The sequence below is a fragment of the Aegilops tauschii genome, chromosome 5 (assembly GCF_002575655.3).
Source record: "Aegilops tauschii subsp. strangulata cultivar AL8/78 chromosome 5, Aet v6.0, whole genome shotgun sequence".
In the NCBI taxonomy this organism is placed as follows: domain Eukaryota; kingdom Viridiplantae; phylum Streptophyta; class Magnoliopsida; order Poales; family Poaceae; genus Aegilops; species Aegilops tauschii.
This window is the reverse complement of record NC_053039.3, coordinates 426825731-426849752: the sequence shown is the minus strand read 5'-3', so window position 1 is coordinate 426849752 and position 24022 is coordinate 426825731. Positions and strand designations below refer to the sequence as shown.

At 49.3% G+C, this 24022-nt stretch overlaps 1 protein-coding gene and 1 long non-coding RNA gene across 2 annotated transcripts; one reads left to right on the top strand and one right to left on the bottom strand.

Moving 5' to 3' along the window:
* Positions 1–11801: 11801 nt before the first annotated feature.
* LOC109753686 (aspartic proteinase PCS1-like) lies at positions 11802–17315 on the top strand. Its single transcript, XM_045228684.1, has 3 exons — positions 11802–12081; positions 12140–12433; positions 17182–17315. Exons 1-3 carry the CDS (start codon positions 11802–11804, stop codon positions 17313–17315), a joined length of 708 nt encoding a protein of 235 aa, XP_045084619.1.
* A 685-nt stretch (positions 17316–18000) lies between these two features.
* On the bottom strand, positions 18001–18930 carry LOC120964037 (uncharacterized). The gene is made up of 3 exons (XR_012183714.1): positions 18685–18930; positions 18265–18606; positions 18001–18175 (listed from the first exon to the last, which is right to left on the bottom strand). It is a non-coding gene; the product is annotated as an uncharacterized lncRNA (long non-coding RNA).
* Positions 18931–24022: the final 5092 nt, after the last annotated feature.

The following is a 24022-nucleotide window of genomic DNA, read 5'->3' as shown; positions in this document are numbered from 1 at the left end:
TGATTGGATTGCTTGGTTGATTCCCCCATCGCAAGTGGTGATCGTACTGCCGGGTGATGATCGGGGTGTGAGATTTGGTGGCGCTCTGGAATCCAAATGCGCCATGGATTTGATTGATTGGTTGGGGCTCGCTGCTGTGGTTGTGTCGTGTGGGGCGCGGGGCACGAATTATTGTTGGCCATGAGCTCAGGCACGAAGCACAGGGACAGGAGCGAGTTGGTTCCAGGCAAGGCTGGGTCCATTGACAGTGTGGTGGTTGGTGCACGTCGTGCCTGGACGCGCTCGCTAGGTACTACTCTGTGGGTGTGGCTGTATTGGTGAGAAGCGCATGATGATGGTTGCGCTTGGGTGTGGCTCTGATTAGATAGAAGGTTCCATTAGTTTGGTCGGTCGGCAACACGCCATGTTCCTGGGTGTTAACCTGAACCGGCCAGCTGCATTTCATTGAGTCCGACCTACAGCTGCAGCTGCAGGGTTGTTCCAAATTTGTACTGCCCGGTTGTCGGCCCAGCTCGCTTGATTAGCTGAGTTACGCCACGAGGACAAATGGTTTTGGCAGGTTGTACTCGCAGTGCACCTACTGGCTAGCTACTTTTTTCTTCCCTCCGTTCCTAAATGGAATACGACATACGAACATATTTTAGAGTATAGATTCACTCATTTTACTTTGTATGTAATCACTTGTTGAAATCTCTAGAAAAACCTATATTTGAGAACGGAGATCTTGATGCTCCAACTCAGCGCAGCTCGGTCCGGTTGTTTGCCTCCCCGTGGAGGAGGAGAAGCACGCACGTTGGAGCTGGAGGCATGGCAAGGCCTGAAGCGGTCTTCTCCCCGTGACACGGTTTGCGGGCCCAATCGACGCCCTGCGCCCATGCTAAACATACCCTAATGCAAGTGGCCGGCTGCGTCCAGAATAGTAGTGCCGCGACTGCTAGCTGCTGCATCGGGAGCTCCTCGTGTGGGGAGAGAGAGTTGTTTGGGCCGGACAGGATGCAGCTACGGCCACCTATGGACGTATAGAATATCTGCTTCCCACGAGCGAGAGAGAGAGAGGGAGAGAGATGCGTTGCTTGAGGCGAGGAAGGAAGGGTGAGAGGGCGCGGGGGAGTGTGGGTGGGCACGGAAAGAGAGGGAGGGGGGAATGAGTTGGCAAATGGTGAGGTCCAAGTGGACTTTTTGCAGCGCGTATCTGCATAGGCTAGGCTGGTGTTTCGGCTACTGGTTCGAGGGCCAAGAAATTCCGGCCTATGTTCGGGCGGCAATGGTGATCAATCGACCGGCGGTGCGGAGCAGTCGATGGCTTTTTTTGGGGGCCCCGGCAGCGTCGTGCTCATTCCCGTGTTGGATTGTTTGTGTCTGCGTCGCTAAGGGCGATGCACGATATTTGATCTTGTCCTTCCCCTCGCTGCCATAGGCGAGGGCTACCAAGGGGCGGGCGGTGGTGTGTCTGCTGCAAAATAGCCATCAATTGCCACTTGTGAGGACGGCGCAGGAGTTTGAAATGTCTCGAACATGAAATTTCGGCAGTGCCAGTGTCCTTCCTCCCCGTCAAAGACTTCATCATGTTTTCGAAACCGGCTCTTGTCGTAGCTAGTGAGCCTGGTCGTGCGGGCATGGCCATCTCTCGCCGTCAGTAATGTGCGCGTCTGCAGCTATCGGGATCGTGGCAGGTGGAGGACATTGGTGGCGCTCTTTGCGTTGTTACCTTGATCAAGTCATTGCTTGTAGTTTACTCAAACTTGTCTTTCACGGTGAAAATCCCTAGGTGGTTTGATCCGGCGCTTACACGGCGTTCCTCGCCCCGCCCCGAGGCATCGCTTTTGGATATCTTTTCTTAGAGTTCTGATGTTATCAAGATATGTTAGTGCCAATGCTCACCGTTGTATATCGCAAATCGCCGTTTTTATCGCTTTCGGGCCTTTTTCCTTTTTCCTCACCTCCTTTTTTTTTGAACCGCAAACCATTGAACAGTTGTCCTATGATTGTTCTATGGTAATTTTCTACGAAGAATAGACTTCCTGAGCATGTCACAAAGCGTTTGATGCCTTTTGAGGCTTTTGAGCATTCCATCTCAAGCAACTTCTTCAACCTTGATTTTTCATCAGAAGTAGCAACATATTCCTCGGCAGAGGCATTAGTTTTCATATTGACAACAGTTGCATTTCTTTCAACAACATTTGATGTTTCAGCAATTGAATTTGAATTACTGCGCTCTAAGCATTTTAGGCAAGGTGGCAAAAAGTCACCAGATTTTTTTTCAATTTGCTTGGCCAAGAGAGGAGCATTTTCCTTCGCGAGCTCATCGTGAGACTCCTTTAGTGATTCGAGATCTTTATTCCTTTTTAGGAGATCATTCGACAACCTCTCAAAATCAACTGAAAGAGAATCATGACGGACGGGTAGATCTTCAAACGTTGCTGAGAGAGCATCATGCTCTTCCACCAACACTTGATTCTTCTCCATCTATTCGACCCGCAAACCTTCAGATTTCCTGAGGGTTTTTCTCAAGTCTTTCAACAATATCTTATTGAGATTTAGCCATTTTTATAAGTTTAGCATAGACAACGTTTTCTGGAGAGATAACATTCTTGTCGTGAGATTTTTGGCGTTCTGGTGATACCTGATCTCTTGAGGCTTTTGCCATGAAGCAGAATGCTGGTGTTTCATGGTCACTTGAGTCGCTGTTAGAATAAGTTGACGATGTAGATGATGCACGAACAACAAGGGCACGACCTCGTTCTATTCTGGTAAAGAATTCTTTACCATCAAATTCCGACTCGGATATTTCATCATCAGAGTCCATTGTCATTCCAGCGTAAGCACCAACCAGTTTGGACATTCTCTTCATGTTGGATTCAATCACAACGTTAGGGTTTATGTCAGTGGTTGGTCTCATTGAGGAAGATGTAGATGGTTCATTCTTCTTCTGAGCTTAGTATAACGATCTGCTCGCTTGAATACACTGCAGTTAAGTGCATTCCATCTTCTGTTGGGTTTGACATCCATTTCCCGTGTTAGGCAATCAGTGATGTAGTGACCGAAGCTTTTGCATTTGAAGCAGGAGATATCAAGTGGAGGCACCAAAGAGAAGAATTTGTTGTGTCATCTTCTGAAGATCTTGTTAGGCACATATTTTGATGTGTGAGGTTGTTGAGTCGTTCTGTTAACATTTCCAGATCCCTTGTGATAGTTTGTTGATTCTCACATTCTTCTTCGTTTGAGCTGCCATAATCTGAAAGGGCTTCACCCTCCTCTTCTACAGAAGAATCAACTTGGCCTTTTTCTTTCTCAATTTATTCTTCGTTAGTTCCATCACTTCGGCTGATCAAAGACTTTCATAGTCAGATCTTTCCTTGATGGTTGCAACAAGAGAGTCGAAGGAATCATCGAGTGATTGGAACAGCTTCTCAACAACATCATGATCAGAAATATCTTAGACGCCTCTCTGACGAAGTCGCTCAACTATACTACTTAGACGATCAATGAGTTCCATCACACTTTCTTTTCGGAGACTCCGGAAGTGAGTGAACATGGCTCGAAGCAAATCAGTGCGAGCATCACTACATGCCTGATTTTCTTTAGGAACATTCTCGATAGCGTCCTAGATTTGCTTCGCAGTCTCAAGTCTTCTGAGTCGAATGAAGACATTTCTTGAGACATAGTTGCAGATGATATATTTTGGTTGAGCATCCAGTTGAATGTTTCTTTCATCAATTGGTGAGTAAGACTTTGGAGACTAAATTGTGCAGCCATTTTCAACAATCGGTCACATTTCATCGCTAATAGCCTTCAGCCGAATCACAATCTTCTGTTTTCAGAATGGATAGTCATTTCCATCGAAGATGAGAAATCTTCCAGAGTGCCCATCGTGTCCTGCAAGCGACATACTCAAAACTCCTACGTGGTTACACCTTTAATAAGCAGAGACACGGACATCTTGCTCTCATACCAATTGTTAAGACCGAGAGTATATCAACCAGGTGGTGAATGGGAGATTTAAAATTTCTTTCAAAACTTCAAATCCTATCGAATCAATACAACGGGAGTAATACAAAGAACATGGACATAGACAAGGAACTGATGCAAACACAAAAAATGCTAATAAAACGAGAAAGATTAAGCAAAACGTTCGATGAACGTGACGATAATCTTTCGGTTATAGTAGCACATGACTTTCATGATTATGACAATGACGCGGAAAGGAAACATAGTGAATAGCATGAGAGGATAACTACGAAAGAAAACAAGCTGCGAAGTACAGACTTCCCACCACGAGATGAAAACATCAAAGAGGACAACTTCGGAGTTCTTTTCGAATGGGCTCCTAGAAAAAAAAGAATTCCTTGTTGATATAAGCAGTCTATCATTCCTATTAAGCCAGACTCTCACAGCTGCCATCGGCGATAAGGAAGGCACGCGGCCGCATCCTCCATTACCTTAGAGGCAGCGGTGTCAGTGGTCCCTCGGGCTCGAGGAGGAGCGTGCGACATGGCAACGGGCGTGGTACGACCGACACAACGCCGCCCGTCGTGGCACTGGAATGGGTCCACAACGACCCGGACCTCGCCGCCACATGGGCCCTCGACCGCTCCTTCAGCACTAGTAAGCCGGACGCCAGGTGCCGCCACCGCCTCGACAGTGAGATCGCCAAGTACGACGAGGAGTGGTCTCTTAGTGAGACCTCCACCAATGCCCACAAGGGCATGGGCACCGCCGGGGCTCCGTCGGCAGTGGTCATGGTGGCACTTTGCGCGGTGCGGCAGGCAGCCGCCGGACAAGGCTGTCGCGGCCCTCCGGCTCCCTTCCGTCGTTGGAGGGACGATGATGACGGCGGCACGGACGGCGATGGCGATGCGGCAGGACAGGGCCGCCACGCGTACGAGGTGGTCGTCGCTATAGGGTTTCGGATTCTTTTCCTTAGTTTTTAGTTAAACAGTCGAAATATCAACCTTTCTATGTAAATTATTTTTGAATTTTAATGAGATCCGTCCCGTTTGCATGAATTTGGTCCGATTAGATCAAACAATGGTTGAGATGTATGCAGACAACGTTGGCCGGCTCCCGCATCCATGTCCGCGGACTGGTCCCCTTGTCCGCGAACGTATGCCGAAACAAATTTGCTTAAGTGAAGTGTGGGAAAATGTGGCAAGTTGTGGCTTGGATCCAAACATCCCCGTACTCCTACTTTCCTACTCCCTCATTGGCCGAATGGTCCACGGGTGAGGAAAAACAGAGCCCCCGTGTCGTCCCCTGGGGGCGACTCGAGCGGAACCCTAGCCGCCACCCCCACCGACGTCACCTCCCCCTCGCCGCCGCTGGCGGACGTCGCTGGGCAAAGCCCGCCGACGGCCGGCAGCGGCGGGATTCGCTCCCTCACGGGTCTGCGCACCGGCGCTCCTCTCCTTCATCCTCTGCTGCTCTACAACGACCCCGAGTTCCTCCTCGCCGGAGCCTTCCTGCTGCGCTGTGCTTCCCCTTGACGACGGTCGTGGCTCCCCGGATCCCTCCCGTCGTGGTCCTGCGGGGCGCCTCCTTGCGTGGGCCTCCTCTGGCCGGCTGGGACAGCGGCGGCTCCTCTCAGATCCGGAGGCTTCTCGCGGCTGCATCCCCTTCGCTCGTTCGACAGTTGCCGCAGCAGATGGCTGCTGCTCCCTGGCGGCCTGGGTCGCCGCCTCCGCGGTGAGGTGGGCCGTCCACTGCTGCCGCCCCCCGGCTGCTGGCTGCCTCCCATTCCTTGGATCTGCTGTCTCCGGCTACCCCTGCCGGCTTGTGTCTTGGGCACCCTCGTAACCCGGCTCTGGCTAGGCCTGCTCGGGCCGCTGCTCGTGTGTAGGGCTGCGATGGTGGGTGGCCGACCTGCTCGGGATGCGATGTGGAGGAGACAATGCCAGGTGAAAGCTCAATCGATGGCGACACCTGCGGGCGCCGTTTCCCTCTCAGAGGCATCGAGTTGGCACTTCCTTCCTCCCCACTTGCTCCTTGATCCCGAGAGAAATCTCGGACCCGGGTTTCCCGTGTCGGACGGTGTCGACGTCTCCACGTCGTTTCCTCCTTGGGGGCGTCGTTTTGGATTGTTCCGCTCCGGGCGGATCCGCCCCTTGCTACTCCTTCTTCACCTTGGTTTTGATCCTAACAGGCCTTTGTTCTTGGAGACTCGGTTGGGACTTGCCTGGACGTCTTGGGGTGGCCTCGCCAGCACGCTGCCCTCGGCCTCGGTGGCAGTACATCGGTACTGTGCCCTTCGGCCTCGGTGACGTGTTGTCTTTCGGCTTCGCCGGCGGCACACCGGTGCCGTCGCACGAACTCGGCTATCCGACGCCCTTCGTTCGTGCCGTTGACGCTTCTCGGCATGTTTCTACTCCGATTATCCTATTGGACAGGGCTATGCTTCATGGTGGCCCAGACAACGCTTATGTGGACGTCCGGGGTGGCCTCGGCGGCATGCTGCCCTTCGACCTCGGCGGCGGTACACCGGTGCTGCGCCCTTCGGTCTCGGTGGCGTGTTGTCTTTCGGCTTTGACGGCGGCACACCGGTGTCTCCGCATGAACTTGGCTATCCGACGCCCTTTGTTCATGCCAATGATGTTCCCCTGCGAGCTGTTGTTTTGATGTCTGTTTTCTCCCCAGGCCTTCTTGTGGTTCTTTGTCTTTGGTGAAACGAGCTGCTCTGCGGAGCTCGCTCCTGAGGTGTCGGTTACCAGGGGTTTTCGGTTTGGCCTCTGTACCAGCCTTCCCCTCCTGTACTTCTTTCTTTTTCTAGTGTTTGGCTCTCATCTTGGGCGCCTTTCCTCTGTAATTTTCCTTTGCACTTTTGCGTGCGCCTCCATGTATTTGTACGGACTGCCAAGTCACTCTTCGAGTTGGAATATAACAAGCGGTGGGGTTTGTGACCCCCGTCAATCTCGAAAAAATTACTTGTCGTGGTTTTAGTTCAAATTTGAACTAAAATCACGACGAGTAATTTGGAATGGAGGGAGTAGTTGCTTGTAACAAAGAATACTTGAGTTTGCACGGCTAGCTAGCTTGACGATCAGATACCGGAAGTTTCCATGCGTATCTTTCGAAAAATTTAATTTTTCCTTGAGGAAGTTTCCATGCATATCAGGACCTTTGACTGTTCCAGATGGATCCACGGCGCCATGTGACAAGTTGATATATAGGGGCACGTTTGGGATCACACGGACTATATATATTGTGCCCTCCTTGGATCGTCGTCGTCCTGACCTCCAACCGACGAAGTGCGAGCTACGCTCTCCATTAGATTCCATCCAGGGATCGATATGGATCCACCCGCAACCGACCCGCCACCACACCAGCACACCGCTACTAGTAGCAGGTGGATCGGTGACTCGCAGGAAAGAGGAGAGACGCAGATGCTCCGCGCCCACATGACCAACCAAAAGGGAGGCGAACATGCACGCACACATGTAGTGCAACGTTCCAAACCCCGACCGACATCCACCTGCAGCCACCGGCGTGGGCATGAATCCGCAGGCGCTACGTGTGTAGCTCCGGCCAGACGATGCTGCTGCCTGCCTAAATGGAGTAGGTAGGAGCAGTTCGCTCGCTCGCCCGCTCGCTCGCCGGCCGAGGAGACGAGGAGAAATGGGGAGGACAGGGCGCGACAAGGCGCGTGGGTCTCTTTCTCTAGCTTGAGCGGCGCGTCCGTCCGAGCGAGGCCGACGACGCGCGCCCTTCCCGTCCGTGCCGCCGGTATTGGCACTTTGGCAGCTGGGGCATTCACGCCTTGCCGCCGGTATTGGCAGCAGCGCGCACTGTGTTCGTACCGGCCGTGGTGCTACTACGTGTTGGCTCGCTGGAGCCCGGCGAGGGGAGGGGAGGGGGACCGGCCACATGGCGAGCCACTAATGTCAATCACTGGAGGTCGATCGATCTCGATCCAGCCGTAGTGGTTGCGCCACCGGTACAAACAGTGCCCGGTGCTGAAGCTGGCCGTCTCAGGCCTGAAGAGGAACAAGCAAATACTAACTGCTAGCAACCGCGGTACTGCACTGTATGAACCAACAGTGTACAGTGCGGTGTTTCCGTATGCGATACTCCTGTCCTGTGCGAGATGAGATGATGAGGGCGTGCACGGGGGCCTTGCGTCCAGTCCAGCCAACGGGTGGAATTTTTTGTGCATGCAGTTGTTGGTTGGATCGGATGCCGCGACGACTGCTTTGTGGCATTGCTGGCTTGCTGCGAATGCTGCGATGCTGTACGTGTCGGTCCTCTCCTCTTGGATCTGCTGTTGAAGGTACCAACCAGCTTTTTGGTGCGATGAAGTGGCCGGCGGTTGGGGGCTTGGACGGGCTCCACCTGCTGGTAGTGGTAGTGCCTTCTTAAAGTGGTAGTGCGTTGCAACCTGCGCGAGGCAACGAACGAATCCAGGAAACCGTGCCGCCAAGCTATATGTATGCGTACGTGTAGGCTGCAGAGTACAGTGCGTTTTTTTTCTGCGGGTGACTGAGTACAGTACACTAATGCAAAGTTTTCGATTATTGGCTGTGTTTTAAGCTTTAGGCCATTTCTAACCGATCCGAGTAAGGGCACAAGGGAGGATAAATTGGGTTATCCTCCTTTACGGTGCACCTAGCCGAACCCCAATTCACCCCAAGGAAAAAAATTAGGACATGACTATGGAGCACATGTATACTCCCTAACATTCCAGAGCACACATCCAAAATAGAAAAGATTTTGTCCTCATTCTATGATGCAAAATCCACTTAAAAAAGACAGATCTTGTCCCATGTGCAATTATTTTGTGTGTTCATTTTTTTTAAGTCATAACTTTTGAATGGAGCATCAAAATAAAGATCCGTTTTCACCGTTAGATTCTTGCCGACGAGCTCTTCAAAAGTAGATCCCATATCGATATGTTTCGACGAATTTTTTTTCTTCGGGCAACTTTGGTACCATGGAGAGGCAACTTTTGTACTACTGTAGGCAACTTTCAGTTAGGGTGTATATCATGGTCACCTGTCATCCGGATATTCTTTCGAGTTGGCTATGATGACTACCAAATTGCCTAACATCACATGTAAGTTGCCTACCATGACTACCTATTATACCTGGCCATCTATCGGGCCGGGCCTACCAAAGCCCGAGGCAGAAAACCTGGGCCCGAGCCCGGCCCGGCCGTCGGGCCTGTTTTTTGGGCCCAGGCTCGGCCCGAAAGTGATAAAGCCCGCCGGGCCTCGGGCCTCGGGCCGAGCCCCTTCAGTAAATCACGAAAAAACGGCGGGCCCGGACCCGGCCCCGGTGCAGCGTCGGGTCGGGCTTTTTCGGGCCAGGTCGGGTCAGGCCGTTCGGGCCGGGCTGCCCATGGCCAGGACTACTACGTATCAATTTTTCTGCTATATGAAGCGCTTGTTGCCAGGTTGCCTGTCATGACTATGTATCGACTCAATGCTCTTATAAAGTTGGCTATCATGATTGTAAAGTTGCCTAGCGTCACCCATGAAGTTGCTTTTGATGAATTTCGTTTATCAAGCAACTTTGCTGCCATAGAGAGGCAACTTTTGAACTAGAGTAGGCAACTTTGGGTTAGGTTGTGTATCATGATCACCTATCATCCCGATGTTCTTTTGAGTTGGCTACAATGACTACCAAATTGCCTAGCATGACATATAAGTTGCCTAGTGTCAACTATGATGTTGCTTTCGACGATCTTTTTTTCTCAAGCAACTTTGGTGCCACGGAGAGGCAACTTTTGTATTACAGTAGGCAACTTCCGGTTAGGTTGTGTATCATGGTCATCTATCATCCTAATGTTCTTTTGAGTTGGCTACGATGACTAACAAATTGCCTAGCATCAGCAGTAAGTTGCCTACCATGACTACAAATCAATGTTGGTGCTACATGATCCACCTTGTTGCTCATCATGACTACCTGTGAACCCAATGCTCTTATAAAGTTGGCTATCATGACCTCAAGTTTCTTAGCATCACCTATGAAATTGCTTTTGGCGAAAAAAATTGAAGCAACTTTCATGCCACAGAAAGGCAACTTTTGTATTAAATTAAGAAACTTTTGCTTAGGTTGTGTATCATGGTCACCTATCACCAAAATGTTCTTTTGAGTTGGCTACGATGAATACCAAGTTGCCGGGCATGACATATAAGTTGCCTAGTGTCAACTACGAAGTTGCTTTCGACGGTCTTTTTTTCTCTCAAACAACTTTGTTGCCGCGGAGAGGCAACTTTTGTATTACAGTAGGCAACTTCCGGTTAGGTTGTGTATCATGGTCATCTATCATCCCAATGTTCTTTTGAGTTGGCTACGGTGACTACCAAATTGCCTAGCATCACTTGTAAATTGCCTACCATGACTACCTATGAACGTTGGTGCTACATGACCCACCTTCTTGCTTATCATGACTACCTATGAACTCAATGCTCTTATAAAGTTGGCTATCATGACCTCAAGTTGCTTAGCGTCTCCTATAAAATTGCTTTTGACGAAAAAAAATCTCAAGCAACTTTCGTGCCACGGAGAGGCAACTTTTGTATTAAAGTAAGAAACTTCCGCCTAGGTTGTGTATCATGGTTACCTATCATCAAAATGTTCTTTTGAGTTGGCTACGATGAATACCAAGTTGCCTGCCACCACCTACAAGTTGCCTACCAAGCTGCCTATCATCACAGTTGCCTACCATGACTACCTATCAACTTTGGTGCTACATAACGCACATCATTGTTAGGGTGCCTATGATGTCTACATACCAAATCAATGCTTTTATAAGTTGGCTATCATGAACGTCAACTTGCCTAGTGCCACCTATGAAGTTTTTTTTGATGAACTTTTTTTCTTGTCAGATAGAAAACTTTGGTGGACGGGGAGGCAACTTTTGAATTAAGGTAAGAATCTTTCGGTTAGGTTATGTATTATGGCCACCTATCAGTCCAATGTTTTTTTGAGTTGCCTAATATGACTAACAGCTTGTCTATCATTTCCTATAAGTTGTCTGCCATGACTACCTATCAACCTTGGTGATACATGAAGCACTTTGTTGCAATGTTGCATACAATGACAACCTATCAACTCGGTGCTCCCATAAGTTGGCTATCATGACCGTCAAGTGGACTAGCATTACATGTTAAGTTGCCTTCAACAAACTATTTTTTCGAGCAACTTTGATGCTATATTGAGCAATTTTGGTGCTACAAGAAGCAAATTTGTTGTCAAATTGCCTATTGTGACTATTATTAAACTAATGATTTTCTAATATGGCTATCCTGACTCTCAAATGACTAACATCATTCTAAAGTTTCTTTTGATCAACATTTTTTCAACTCCGGGAGTTCAACTCCACAAATATTACAATACGCCACGACCTAGCAGCCAGGAGTTCAACTCCGGGAGTCGTCGCGTTTGACCCGGCTCTGGCGTAGAGTTGATAGTGCTTGGAGCCGGAGCGTTACTGAACAGGCCCTAAGTTCCCTTTTGTCCTGTTTACATCACAAACAAAGATGCATTAGCTTGCGCGAAGTTGTGTAAAAAATCCCAACCATAATGAAAATCAATGTTATTAATTCTCTCATGGTAGTGCTAGTTCTAGGTCTAGTTCATGATGATCCGGAACCATCAAATAGACCGAAAATGTGATAATTTGCTAGAAGAAAAAGGAGACCTAAAATCTGCAAAAGCCTGCTCATTTCTTTCTAGAATTGTGGTAATTACATTACATGTAGGCTTCCATCCAAGATTCCTATCCACGACAATGTAGCGGACAAGGACTGACATAGAGAATCAACCTGTTCATTATGCGAGCAGTTTTGCCATGGCAGTCGAGCAAGATGTGGTTCCACCACAACGTCAGCCTCACTGTCTCGCTCGCCGTCCGCACGCCGCCGCAGAACGTCACCATGGTGCTCGACACCGGAAGCGAGCTGTCCTTGCTGTTCTACGCCAGGAACAACGTGATGTCCTTCGGCCCGAGGAGCTCGGCCACCTTCGTCGCCGTGCCCTGCGCCTCCGCACAGTGCCGCTCCCGTGACGGCATCGCCTCCGGCCCGCAACGGGGCGTCGACAGGTGCAGCGTGTCGCTCTCCTACGCGGACGGGTCCTCCTCTGACGGCGCGCTCGCGACCGAATTCTCCGCCACTGTGCGCGGCGTTCCGCTGCATTGCTTCAGCGTTCGACTCGTCCCCGGTCGGCGGCCCGAGCGCCGGGCTGCTGGGCATGAACAGGGGCGCCCTCTCCTTCGCCTCGCGGGCCAGCACGCCACACTTCTCGTGCTGCATCTCCGGCCACGACGATGCCGTCGTGCTGCTCCTCGGACTCCCACAGCGACCTGCCCACCTTCCGCCGCTCAAATACATGCCCGTGTACCAGCCAGCCCTGCCGCTTCCGTACTTCGACCGCGTCGCCTACTCCGTCCAGCTCATGGGCATCGGCGTCGGCGAGGAAGGGGATCGAGGCGACAAAGGCAAATTTGACAATTTTGACCTCGGGACGAAATCATTTCACATAATGAACTGGGTGCGAAACTATTTCACTCCCCTGACCCTTTTGTGTAGCGCCCGCCACGCCGGCGCCACACCCTACTGTGCAGCGCCTAGCGCGGCGGCGTTGCACTCCTGTCCACCGTGGCAACCCCTGGGCCCGCACCCAGCAGTGCAGCGCCTCCGAGCTAGGCGCCACACATGTAAAGTGCAGCGCCTAGCCGCTAGGCGCCACACATGTAATGTGCAGCGCCTAGCGGCTAGGCGCTGCACTGTGACTTATCCAGCCACTTGGCTGGCCCCCCCTCCCCCACCCCCTCCCCCACACCACACACTCTCCCACTCTCTCCCCGAGCTTTGCCCCCTCTCCCACTCTCTCCCCCTCTCAAATCCTCTCCCAAATCTTGCAAATTTGAAGAATTTGTCCGTGGATTTCGAAATCAAATCCTCCCTCAAGGTAATATTCTCCGATCCCCTTGTTTTGATCCAAGTAAAGTTCTCCCATTGCTCATTTGTTGCTAGTTTGGGGAAACCCTAGTTTTGTTTGGATCTAGAGATTTGCATGGAGATGTGAGATGTTTGTTTGCCAATTTCTATGATTAGGCTTTGTTAGTATGCTAGGGTTATTCTTATGGGTGTTCTTATGTTGGTGCTAGGGTTAGGTTTAGGGCTAGGGTTATGGTTATGGTTAGGGTTAGAGTTATGGTTAGGGTTAGGGTTGTTGTTTGATATATATATTAGGGTTTGTATTCCGTGTTAATCCTTGGATTAGTACTCATGGAAGCAATGTTACCTTGTGTTCTCTGAATGCTTATAGGGATGGGAAGAACATGTGTGTTTGTTCATCATGGGGACAAAGACGCCTTTTTGAAAGGCAATATAGAACCGGACCCGGATGAGCTTGACATGGTGTTTGATAGTAGTCCTAGCTATGCGGAGCTCTTGCAACAAGTTAGGAAAGATTTGAATTGGATGGACCCTAGTGATATCATTGAGTTGGAGGGAAGGAATAATGTTGGTTTTGGAATGCACATCCGTTGGAAGACAATGCGTGTCAACTCGGAGCAACGTTGGGTTGCATACAAGGATACGGTAGCCGAATCACTAGACAAGGCTCTTGAGTTATTTGCAACGAAGAAGGTTGATTCAAGTTTGCATTTGGACTTGAACCGGAACCCCTCCACTTTGGTTGCTAGTAGCCCCCCATCCTTGAAGCGATATGAAATTTTTGAACCTCTTTTGACCCAAGAAGTGAGGCCAACATTGAGCCCGTTTACAAACAACCAAGATGAAGCTTTGCAAGAGGAAAATGATGAGTATGCGGACGATGACAATGAAGTTGATCTCCATGACAACAATGTGGGTGATCTCGACAAATATCATTTGCAAGAGACAATGGACCATTCCATCCCTTTTTCCCGTGCATATGCATCGGACTCGGATAACGATGGTCCCGATGAACAAGTTGATGCGGAGGGGTTCACGGTGAAGGAGGCCGAAGATTTCGAGAAGGTATTTGGTCAGGATCATCGGACTACATTGTTCAAGGATGTTAGTCTCGCGGATGAAGCCGTGGTAGATGGTGGCCAATGTGTACCTCTTGGGGTTAGGCCAAGCTCTCACCGTGATTTGGGAGACGACAAGAATCGGATTGCTAAAGGTTCTAAGTTCGACACCTTGTTGGAATTGAAGATGTGGCTGGACAACTACTCGGTTACGCATTATCGTCCACACAAGGTGGTGAACTCGGACGTCAATGTGCACTACACGGTTGCATGTGCATGTGAAGATGAAATATGTCCGTGGATTGTGCGTGCAAGACCATGAAAAGGAGGTCCAACTTGGCATGTAGTGAGTTGTGTGCCAACTCACATGTGCCAAGGCAAAAGGGTGGATGGCAAGATTATGTCCCAAGACCACAAACAACTCACGTCCGAGTTCATCGCTTACAGGCTCTCCAACTCAATATCCACACTTCCAACAATGAGCGTCCAACATGTCATTGACCTTGTGAAAGCCATCTTTCATTACAAGGTGAAATACGGCAAGGCATGGAAGGCGAAGCAAGCCGCATTTAAGATGTTGTATGGTACATGGGAGGAAGCATACAACTGAATCCCTAGGTTGTTGTTAGCCATGGCCGCGACAAATCCGGGCATGGTTCATGTGGTCGATCCTCATGGGCACCAAACAACGGTTCATGAAGGAAGGAAAGTCAGAGTATTTGGCTGTGCTTTTTGGGCGTTCGAGCAATGTGTGAGGGCTTTCGAACATTGTAGGCCGGTCATCGCAATTGATGGCACGTTCTTGAACGGACAATACAAGGGCACCTTGTTGGTTGCGATAGCAAGTGATGCCAATAACCGGGTGTTGCCATTGGCATTTGCTTTGGTTGAGGTGGAAAACAATGACAACTGGGAGTGGTTTCTGCATCTTTTGAGGACGAAGGTGTTACCCGCTCAAAGGGAAATTTGTGTCATATCGGATCGGCATCAAGGAATTCTTAACGCGGTGGAGATTGACATTCCCGGGCATGCTCCGTTGCACCATCGATGGTGCATGAGGCACTTTCGTTCGAACTTCTATAGGGCATGTGGCCTTAAGGAGTTGGCCGATGATCTTCAAGGTTGTTGTCTCGCTTTCTCCGATAAGCGCTTCACCACTTTGTACAACAAATTGCTCGCACACAAAAACTTGATCCCGGGGGTCAAGACTTTCTCAATAGGCACATTCAATGCCGGAACAAGTGGGCACGTGCTTTTGATGAAGATGGCCGGAGATACGGTCAAATGACAAGCAATATGGCCGAATGCTTCAATAGGGTGCTCAAAGGTGCACGTGGATTACCCGTGACGGCAATAGTTCAATACACATTTGACAAGATGAATGCGTACTTTGTAAAGTACTCGATGGAAACCGATGCACAGATAGCGGGTGAGAACCCACGGAAGTACAAGTACAAGTTCCCACCCAAAGTTGATGAATGGTTGGTATTTCAACCACGGAAGGCGGACTTAGAAGAAGCTATATTATATGACAACGAAGAGTGGAAGTACGAAGTGAAAGAGCCAGGAGGAAACACAAACGATGGCCGGCAACATGGAGGTCGGGCTTTCAAGGTGTCGTTAACACAATGTGATTGCACTTGCGGGAGGCCATTGTTGCTTCATCTCCCATGCTCACACTTGTATACCGCCGGTCGCGTTAGGAATGTGGACATCAATCACCCACGTACCGTGAGGGAGTCGGAGTTCTCAATCATGACGGTCAAGAAAACACGGGCTCCCCGCTTTCACCCATACTTTGACCAATCACAATGGTCGGAGTATCATGGAGTTCAACTATGGCCGAATCCACAGTTGAAGGTTGTTAAACGGGGTAGACGTAAGACAAAGCGTCTTATAGGCGACATGGACGGATGGGGCCATGGTGGCCGCCGCGAAGCGGGCAACGACCAATTCCAAGAGCCTCGTGAGAGCTCCCGTTGTGGGGAGTGCAAAGGTCATGGCCACAACAAAAGAAAATGTACGAAACCAAGGAAAAGGTCCAAGAAAAATGATGCAAGCACAAGCCAACAAGGAGCTACACAAGGGAGCCAACCAAGTGGTAGCCAACAAGTGCCAAGGCAACCAAGTGGTAGCCAACAAGTGCCAAGCCAACCAAGTGTTAGCCAAAGAGGATCTAGGCAACAAAGAGGTCGGCAACTAGGACTTACAAGAGGCCATGGTGGTGGTAGAGCTCGTGGTGGTGGTCTAGGCCGTGGTGGTGGTAGAGCTCGTCGTGGTGGTAATGGCCGTGGTGATGGTCTAGGCCTTGGTGATGGTCTTGGCCTTGGTGGTGGACTTGGCCGTGGTGATGGACAAGGGCAAGTTTGTTATAGAGGAATGTTTGGATACCTAGATGGACCGTTTTCGTATGTTCCTCACTAACTATAATGTATCATATGTTCTTGTTTTTCATATGTTCTTCTTTTTCATATGTGCTTCCATTTGTTCTTATTGTCCTTACTAACCATTATGTTTCACTCATTGTAGGTATGGCGGCTTCCCAACCCAACAAACCAACGATGAAGGAGGATGGCGAAGATGAGATGGCGGGATGGTGGGAGAAGGCTGCGAAGAAGCTTAGAGAGGAGGATGCAGCCAAGCTAAAGAAGAAGAAGGAAGAGGAGCTTGAGAAGGAGAGGAAGGAAAAAGAGAGAGCTTCAAATGCGATGCACGCTAGGGAGCAAGCGTTAGTGAGGAAATGTGAGGAGGCATAGAAGAAGCGTCTAAAGGATTTTCAAGAAAGAACCATGAAGCTTTGGGCAATTGCTGCTGAAAAAGAAGAGAGGGAGAATGAGATATTCATGGAGAGGGTGGTTAAGGAAGCTCACCTCATAAGAAAAAGGGAGGAGGAAGAGGAAGAAGAGAGGAAGAAGAAGAAGGGTAAGGGGCCTTGCTCTACGCAATAGAGCTATGTCATCCTCTTCGATTTGGTTGTGAACTACTATGTGTCATGAACTACTATGTCTCCTCCTCGATTTGGTTGTGAACTACTATGTGTCCTGAACTACTATGTGTCGTGAACTACTATGTCTCCTCCTTGATTTGGTTGTAAGAACTAATATGTGTCGTGAACTACTATGTCTCCTCCTCGATTTGGTTGTAAGAACTACTATGTGTCGTGAAGTACTATGTGTTATGAACTACTATGTGTCGTGAAGTACTTCGTGCATATGTTCTCTTCACAGTTGTTTGCTTGCTACGTATCAATCCTACTTCACATCATCTTACTATGTTTGCATATGCTAAAAAATTCACTAAGTCCAAGTGCAACGCCTACCTCGAGGGCGTTGCACTATACAGTGTGGCGCCTCCAAGCTAGGCGCTGCACAGGTCTGTAGCTATCCAGAGAGCAACAGAAGGTATGGCAAGTTAGAGACATGTATGGCGCCTAGCTCGGAGGCGCCACACTATACAGTGCAGCGCCTAGACGCTAGGCGTTGCACTGTACAGTGTGGCACCTCCAGGCTAGGCGCTGCACAAGTCTGTAGCTATCCAGAGAGCAACAGAAGGTAGGCCTCCAGTTTGGGCTAAAAATTTCGCTAAGTGTTTGTGCAGCGCCTAGCCTGGGGGCGCCACACTGTACAGTGCAATGCCTAGCAGCTAGGCGCTGCACTGTAGAGTGTGGCGCCTCCCAGCTAGGCGCCGCACAAACACTTAGTGTTTTTTTGTCATTCAGACTGGGTCATTTTCAGCCACAGTTCAACATTTCGTATAATAAACAGTAAGGTTCAAAAAGTGTTCAACAAAGACATCATTTCTTAGAAAGGACCATCACAATAATTTCAAGTTTAACATAGAGCTACCACCACTCCAAGTTCAACGACATAACAAATTCCACATTACTAAGAGCTACCACCACTCTAAGTTCAACATTATAAATAAAGGACGATGACTAGTGCTTTCCGCGCTTGCTGGCTCCTCCCCCCTCTTGACGCTTATCTTCTTCACCTTCCTAGGAAGAGGAACCCGCTCCAGCTCCGGCTCCGGTTCCTCCACGTCATCTACATCGTCATCCAAATAGTCATCCAAAGCCGCCATCCGCGAGGTGCCGACCGTCCTTTTGCCTCTTTGGCCTCTTTGGGTGAAGTCTTCAGGTGTGTACTTGTTGATTCCCTTCCTAGGCTTCAACTCGTATGCAGACCGAGCCTGGTACGTCCCCACGGTCATATCATCAGCAACCTATGCATCAACAGAAGATATGGAAAGACCGTGTGTGAGGATATAGTTAGCAATGCATCAACAAATGGATATATATCGTCATGCCATACCTCTTGGGTGACCACACCCACATCCTCATCCTCCAAAGGTTCACCATGGCCCTGCCCCGAAGCGGGATCTGATGGTGTCGCCGACCTAGACCGTTCTGGTGATACATACTCGGGGTCACGACAACCGAAAAGGTTTGATAGCCGCCTTAACTTTTGGCCCTCGCGCTGCAACATGTACAAGTGAATGAGACATGGAACGTAGCAACATATGTTAAGTGCTAGTTTGAAGGAGATGTGAACCTTAATGAATGCTCGAAGTGCACCTTCCCCATCGCTTTTGCCAGCCGGGATTGTTTCCAGAATAGTCTCGGTCTCATAAGCTGCTTTCTTGATCTAGGCACGCTATGAACAGAAACGGTATCAAAGTGTTAGGCAAGTGAAGATGTGAATAGTGCGAATGGAAAAGCAAAAAGGGCAAACCACAAAGTTCATCATTGGAGCTGAAGGGATCACTGAGTTGCCTTTCCTGACTAATGCGTTGTACTGGTGCTGGGCTACCTCATCAAAAACGGTGGGTTCTTCCAGAATCTCCTCAGCATACGCCGGCTTGCATACCTCCACTCGGGTACTTGCAAGAAACCATGTGAGATAGTTGTGGAACGCGATCGGGCAGTGCTCACGAAGCTGGGCTCGTTTTCCAGCCCTTGCTTGCTCCACACTAAGCACGAACTGTACAACATACTTCCTGTGATGGTTGGCCCAATCCTTGATCTTCCGCTGCCTTTTCCTATCCAACTTGCAAGTTAGAAACAGAATATTAGCATCATCGAAACCGTCGAGAAGCTGCTAAGTGCTCAAGGTTAATTATATCTTACGCGTGTAGCAACTTGTCCGTGTCCTCCCACTCCGGCGGGTGTGGCTGGAACAAACCAAACTGGCGGAACACCCGATGTGGCAGGTGAAGCTCAACCGCCCAGTTGCATATCAGTGGGCACTGCATATGCCAGAGATCCCTATCCCTAGTGCACATCGGATTCAGCCTGAACTCCATAGGGTTACCAAAACTCTCTCCTTTTCCATACGGCTCCCATTCCACCTGCAAAATGGGATAGAATGCAAAATTGATATCGAGTTATGATACAAGCATGATAATCACTTAGGCAATGTCGGTTCACCTGCTCAGGCGTGATCGCGTCCAGCTCGCTCTTGTACAACTTGTACATGACCGAGGGATCATCCGTCGTCTCATTTAACACATCCCACTTGTGAGCCCAAGTGGGGAGTCGTAGTGGGTCGTCTTTGTCGTCCCAATCCTCGTACTTCACGGTCTTCGGTCGTCCAACCGGCAAACGCTCCCAGCTCCATATGAAAAGTGCGACAGACAACCACCAATACCTCCAGTGTGCCTACAACAGGTTTCGTCCAACTGCACTAAAAGAGAACATGGTCAAATTTGCCGCAAGAGCGCATTGATAATGTATCAATGAAGTGAAAAGGAAACAACTTCATACTTGTCGATACAAGTAAGCCAGTGTCGCTGAACCCCAACTCCATTTTCTATCGAAGACGGTCAACGCCTTCAGCCACATCCATGGAGCATTCTTGCCTGTGCCATCAGCAAACATAGTCCTGGATATCACGTACCACATGTAGACACGAGCATATGTCTTCACCGTGTCCTCATTAGCATCCTCAGGGCAAGTACTGAAGTTCGATGATATCCACAACAAATTGCTCGCACACAAAAAACTTGATCCCGGTGGACAAGACTTTCTCAATAGACACATTGAATACCGGAACAAGTGGGCACGTGCTTTTGATGAAGATGGTCGGAGATACGGTCAAATGACAAGCAATATGGACGAATGCTTCAATAGGGTGCTCAAAGGTGCACGTGGGTTACCCATGACGGCAATAGTTCAATACACATTTGACAAGATGAATGCGTACTTTCTAAAGTACTCGATGGAAACGGATGCACAGATAGCGGGTTAGAACAAGCGCAAGTACAACTACAAGTTCCCACCCAAGGTTGATGAACGGTTGGAATTTCAATCACGGAAGGCGGACTCACAAGAAGCTATACTATATGACAACGAAGAGTGGAAGTATGAAGTGAAAGAGCCAGGAGGAACCACAAACGATGGCCGCCAACATGGAGGTCGGGCTTTCAAGGTCTCGTTAACACGGTGTGATTGCTCTTGCGGGAAGCCATTGTTGCTTCATCTCCCATGCTCACACTTGTATACCGCCGGTCGCGTTAGGAATCTGGACGTCAATCACCCCGTCACCGTGAGGAAGTCGGAGTTCTCAATCATGACGGTCAAGAAAATATGGGCTCCCTGCTTCACCCATACTTTGACCAATCACAATGGCCGGAGTACCATGGAGTTCAACTATGGCCGGATCCGGAGTTGAAGATTGTTAAACGGGGTAGACGCAAGACAAAGCGTCTTAGAGGCGACATGGACGAATGGGGCCATGGTGGCCACCGCGAAGCGGGCAACAACCAATTCCAAGATCCTCGTGAGAGCTCCCGTTGTGGAGAATGCAGAGTTCATGGCCACAGCAAAAGAAAATGTACGAAGCCAAGGAAAAGGTCCAAGAAAAATGATGCAAGCACAAGCCAACAAGGAGCTACACAAGGTAGCCAACCAAGTGGTAGCCAACAAATGTCAATCCAACCAAGTGGTAGCCAACAAGTGCCAAGGCAACCAAGTGGTAGCCAAGCAAGTGGTAGCCAAAGAGGATCTAGGCAACAAAGAGGGAGGCAACTAGGACTTACAAGAGGCTGTGGTGGTGGTAGAGCTTGTGGTGGTGGTCTAGGCCATGGTGGTGGTAGAGCTCATGGTGGTGGTCTTGGTCGTGGTGGTGGTTGTCTTGGCCTTGTTGATGGTCTTGGCCTTGGCGGTGGACTTGGCCATGGTGGTGGTCAAGGGCAAGGTCGTTATAGAGGAATGTTTGGATACCTCGATGGATCATTTCTGTATGTTGCTCACTAACTATAATGTTTCATATGTTCTTGTTTTTCATATGTTCTTGTTGTCCTTATTCACTAATATGTTGCAATGTACATGTTCTTCCATTTGTTCTTATTGTCATTACTAACTATTATGTTTCACTCATTGTAGGTATGGCGGCTTCTCAACCCAATAAACCAACAATGAAGGAGGATGGCGAAGATGAGATGGCGGGATGGTGGGAGAAGGCTGCGAAGAAGCTGAGAGAGGAGGATGCAGCGCACTAAAGAAGAAGAAGAAGGAAGAGGAGCTTGAAGAGAAGAGGAAGGAAAGAGAGAGAGCAGATTATGAGTGTCGCGCTAGGGAGCATGCATTGAAGAGGAAATGTGAGGAGGCACAGAAGAAGCGTCTCAAGGATTTTCAAGAAAGAACCTTGAAACTTTGGGCATTTGAAGCTGAAAAAAAGGGAGAACAACATATTCATGGAGAGGGTGGTTAAGGAGGCTCGTCGCATAAGGAAAAGGGAGGAGGAAGAGGAAGAAGAAGAAGGGAAAGGGGCCTTGCTCTACGCAATAGAGCTATGTCATCTTCAATTTGCTTGTGGATGATGACCGTGTTATCCTCTAAACTATGCTCTTCGATTTGGTTGTGAACTACTATGTATTTTGGACTCCTCCTCGATTTGGTTGTGAACTACTATGTGTCGTGAAGTACTATGTATTTCCTCCTTGATTTGGTTGTATGAACTACTCCTCAAGTTGAAGTACTATGTGTTATGAACTATTATGTGTTATGAACTACTATGTGTCGTGAAGTACTTTGTGCATATGTTGTCTTCACAATTGTTTGCTTGCTATCTATCAATCCTACTGCACATCAACATACTATGTGTGCATATGCTATCTTCACACTTCTATGTTTGCCAAAAATTTCGCCAAGTCCAAATGCAATGCCTAGCTCAGAGGCGTTGCACTGTACAGTGTGGCGCCTCCAAGCTAGGTGCCACACCATCTTGTATCTGGCAAACCTTCTGTTGCTCTCTGGTTAGCACTTCCCAGGCATGCAACACCTCTGAGCTAGGCGTTGCACTGTACAGTGTGGCGCCTCCAGGCTAGGCGCCACACCAGCTTGTATCTGGCAAACTTTCTGTTGCTCTCTGGATAGCTTTACACAGGCGTGCAACGCCTCAGTGCTAGGCGTTGCACTGCACGGTGTGGCGCCTATCTCTGCGGCGTTGCACGCCTGTGTAGAGCTATCCAGAGAGCAACAGAAAATTTGCACCCAGTTTGGGGCCAAAAAATCGCTAAGTGTTGATGTGGCGCCCGACACTGGGCCGTCAAACTGTATAGTGCAACGCCTAAGGGTTGGGTGTTGCACAATATTGTGCGGCGCCTCAGAGCTAGGCGCCACACTGGATGTATCTGGCTGTAGTTTCTGTTGCTCTCTGGATAGCTCTTCCCATGCGTGCAACGCCTCTGAGCTAGGCATTGCACTGTACGGTGTGGCACCTAGCTCAGAGGCGTTGCATGCCTGGGTAGAGCTGTCCAGAGAGCAACAGAAAGTTTGCACTCAGTTTGGGGCCAAAAATGGCTAACTGTTTGTGTGGCACCTAGCAGGGAGGCGCCACCCTGTATTGTGCAACGCCTCTGTCCTAGGCGTTGCACTATACAGTGTGGCGCCTGCCTGCTAGGCGCCGCACTAAAACTTAGTGTTTTTTTGTCTGTGAAACTGGGACATTTCACGCACATTTTCAGGCACATATACTTGCATCACAGAATAAACAGTAATGATCATCATTATGACATTTTCAACACCTGTTCAACTTCAACAAAGACAACATTTATTAGAGTGACCATCACTTCAAGTTCAACATTACTAAGACATACAATCACTTCAAGTTCAACATTACTAAGAGCTACCACCACTTCAAGTTCAACGACATAACAAGTTCGACATAAGCAAAACGCCCACTAGGCGAGTTACATAACAAATAGAGCACGACAACTAGTTCCTTGTGCGCTTTTTGGCTCCTCCCCCCTCCTTCTGGCTATCTTCTTCGCCTTCCTAGGAAGAGCAACCCGCTCCGGCTCCGGCTCCGGTTCCTCCACGTCATCCACATAGTCATCCAAAGCCGCCATCCGCGAGGTGCCGACCGTCCTCTTGCCTCTTTGGGTGAAGTCTTCAGGTGTGTATTTATTGATCCCCCTCCTAGGCTTTAACTCGTATGCTTACCAAACTTGATAGGTCCACAAGGTCATGTCGTCATCAAGCTATTACAAAAACAAACGATATGGAAAAGACTGTGTGTGAGGATAAAGTTAGCAATGCATCAATAATTGAATATATGCTATTGCCATACCTCTTGGGTGACCACACCCACATCCTCATCCTCCAAAGGATCACCATGGCCAGAAGTGGGTTCTGATGGTGTCGCCGACCTAGACCGTTGAAGTGATACATACTCGGGGTCACGACAACCGACAAGGTTCGATAGCCGCCTTAACCTTTGGCCCTGGCGCTGCAACATGTACAAGTGAATGAGATATCGAATGTAGAAACACATGTTACATGGACAATTGAAGGAGATGTGAACCTTAATGAATGCTCGAAGTGCACCTTCCCAATCGCTTTCCCAACCAGGGTTGTCTCCAAAATAGTCTCTGTCTCATCAGCTGCTTTCTTGATCTGGGCACGCTATGAACATAAACGGCATCAACGTGTTAGGCAAGCGAAGATGTGAACAGTGCGAATGGGAAAGCAAAAAGGGGAAATACCACAAAGTTCATCATTGGAGCTGAAGGGACTGAGGTGCCTTCCCTAACTAATTTGTTGTACTGGTGCTGGGTTAGCTCATCGAA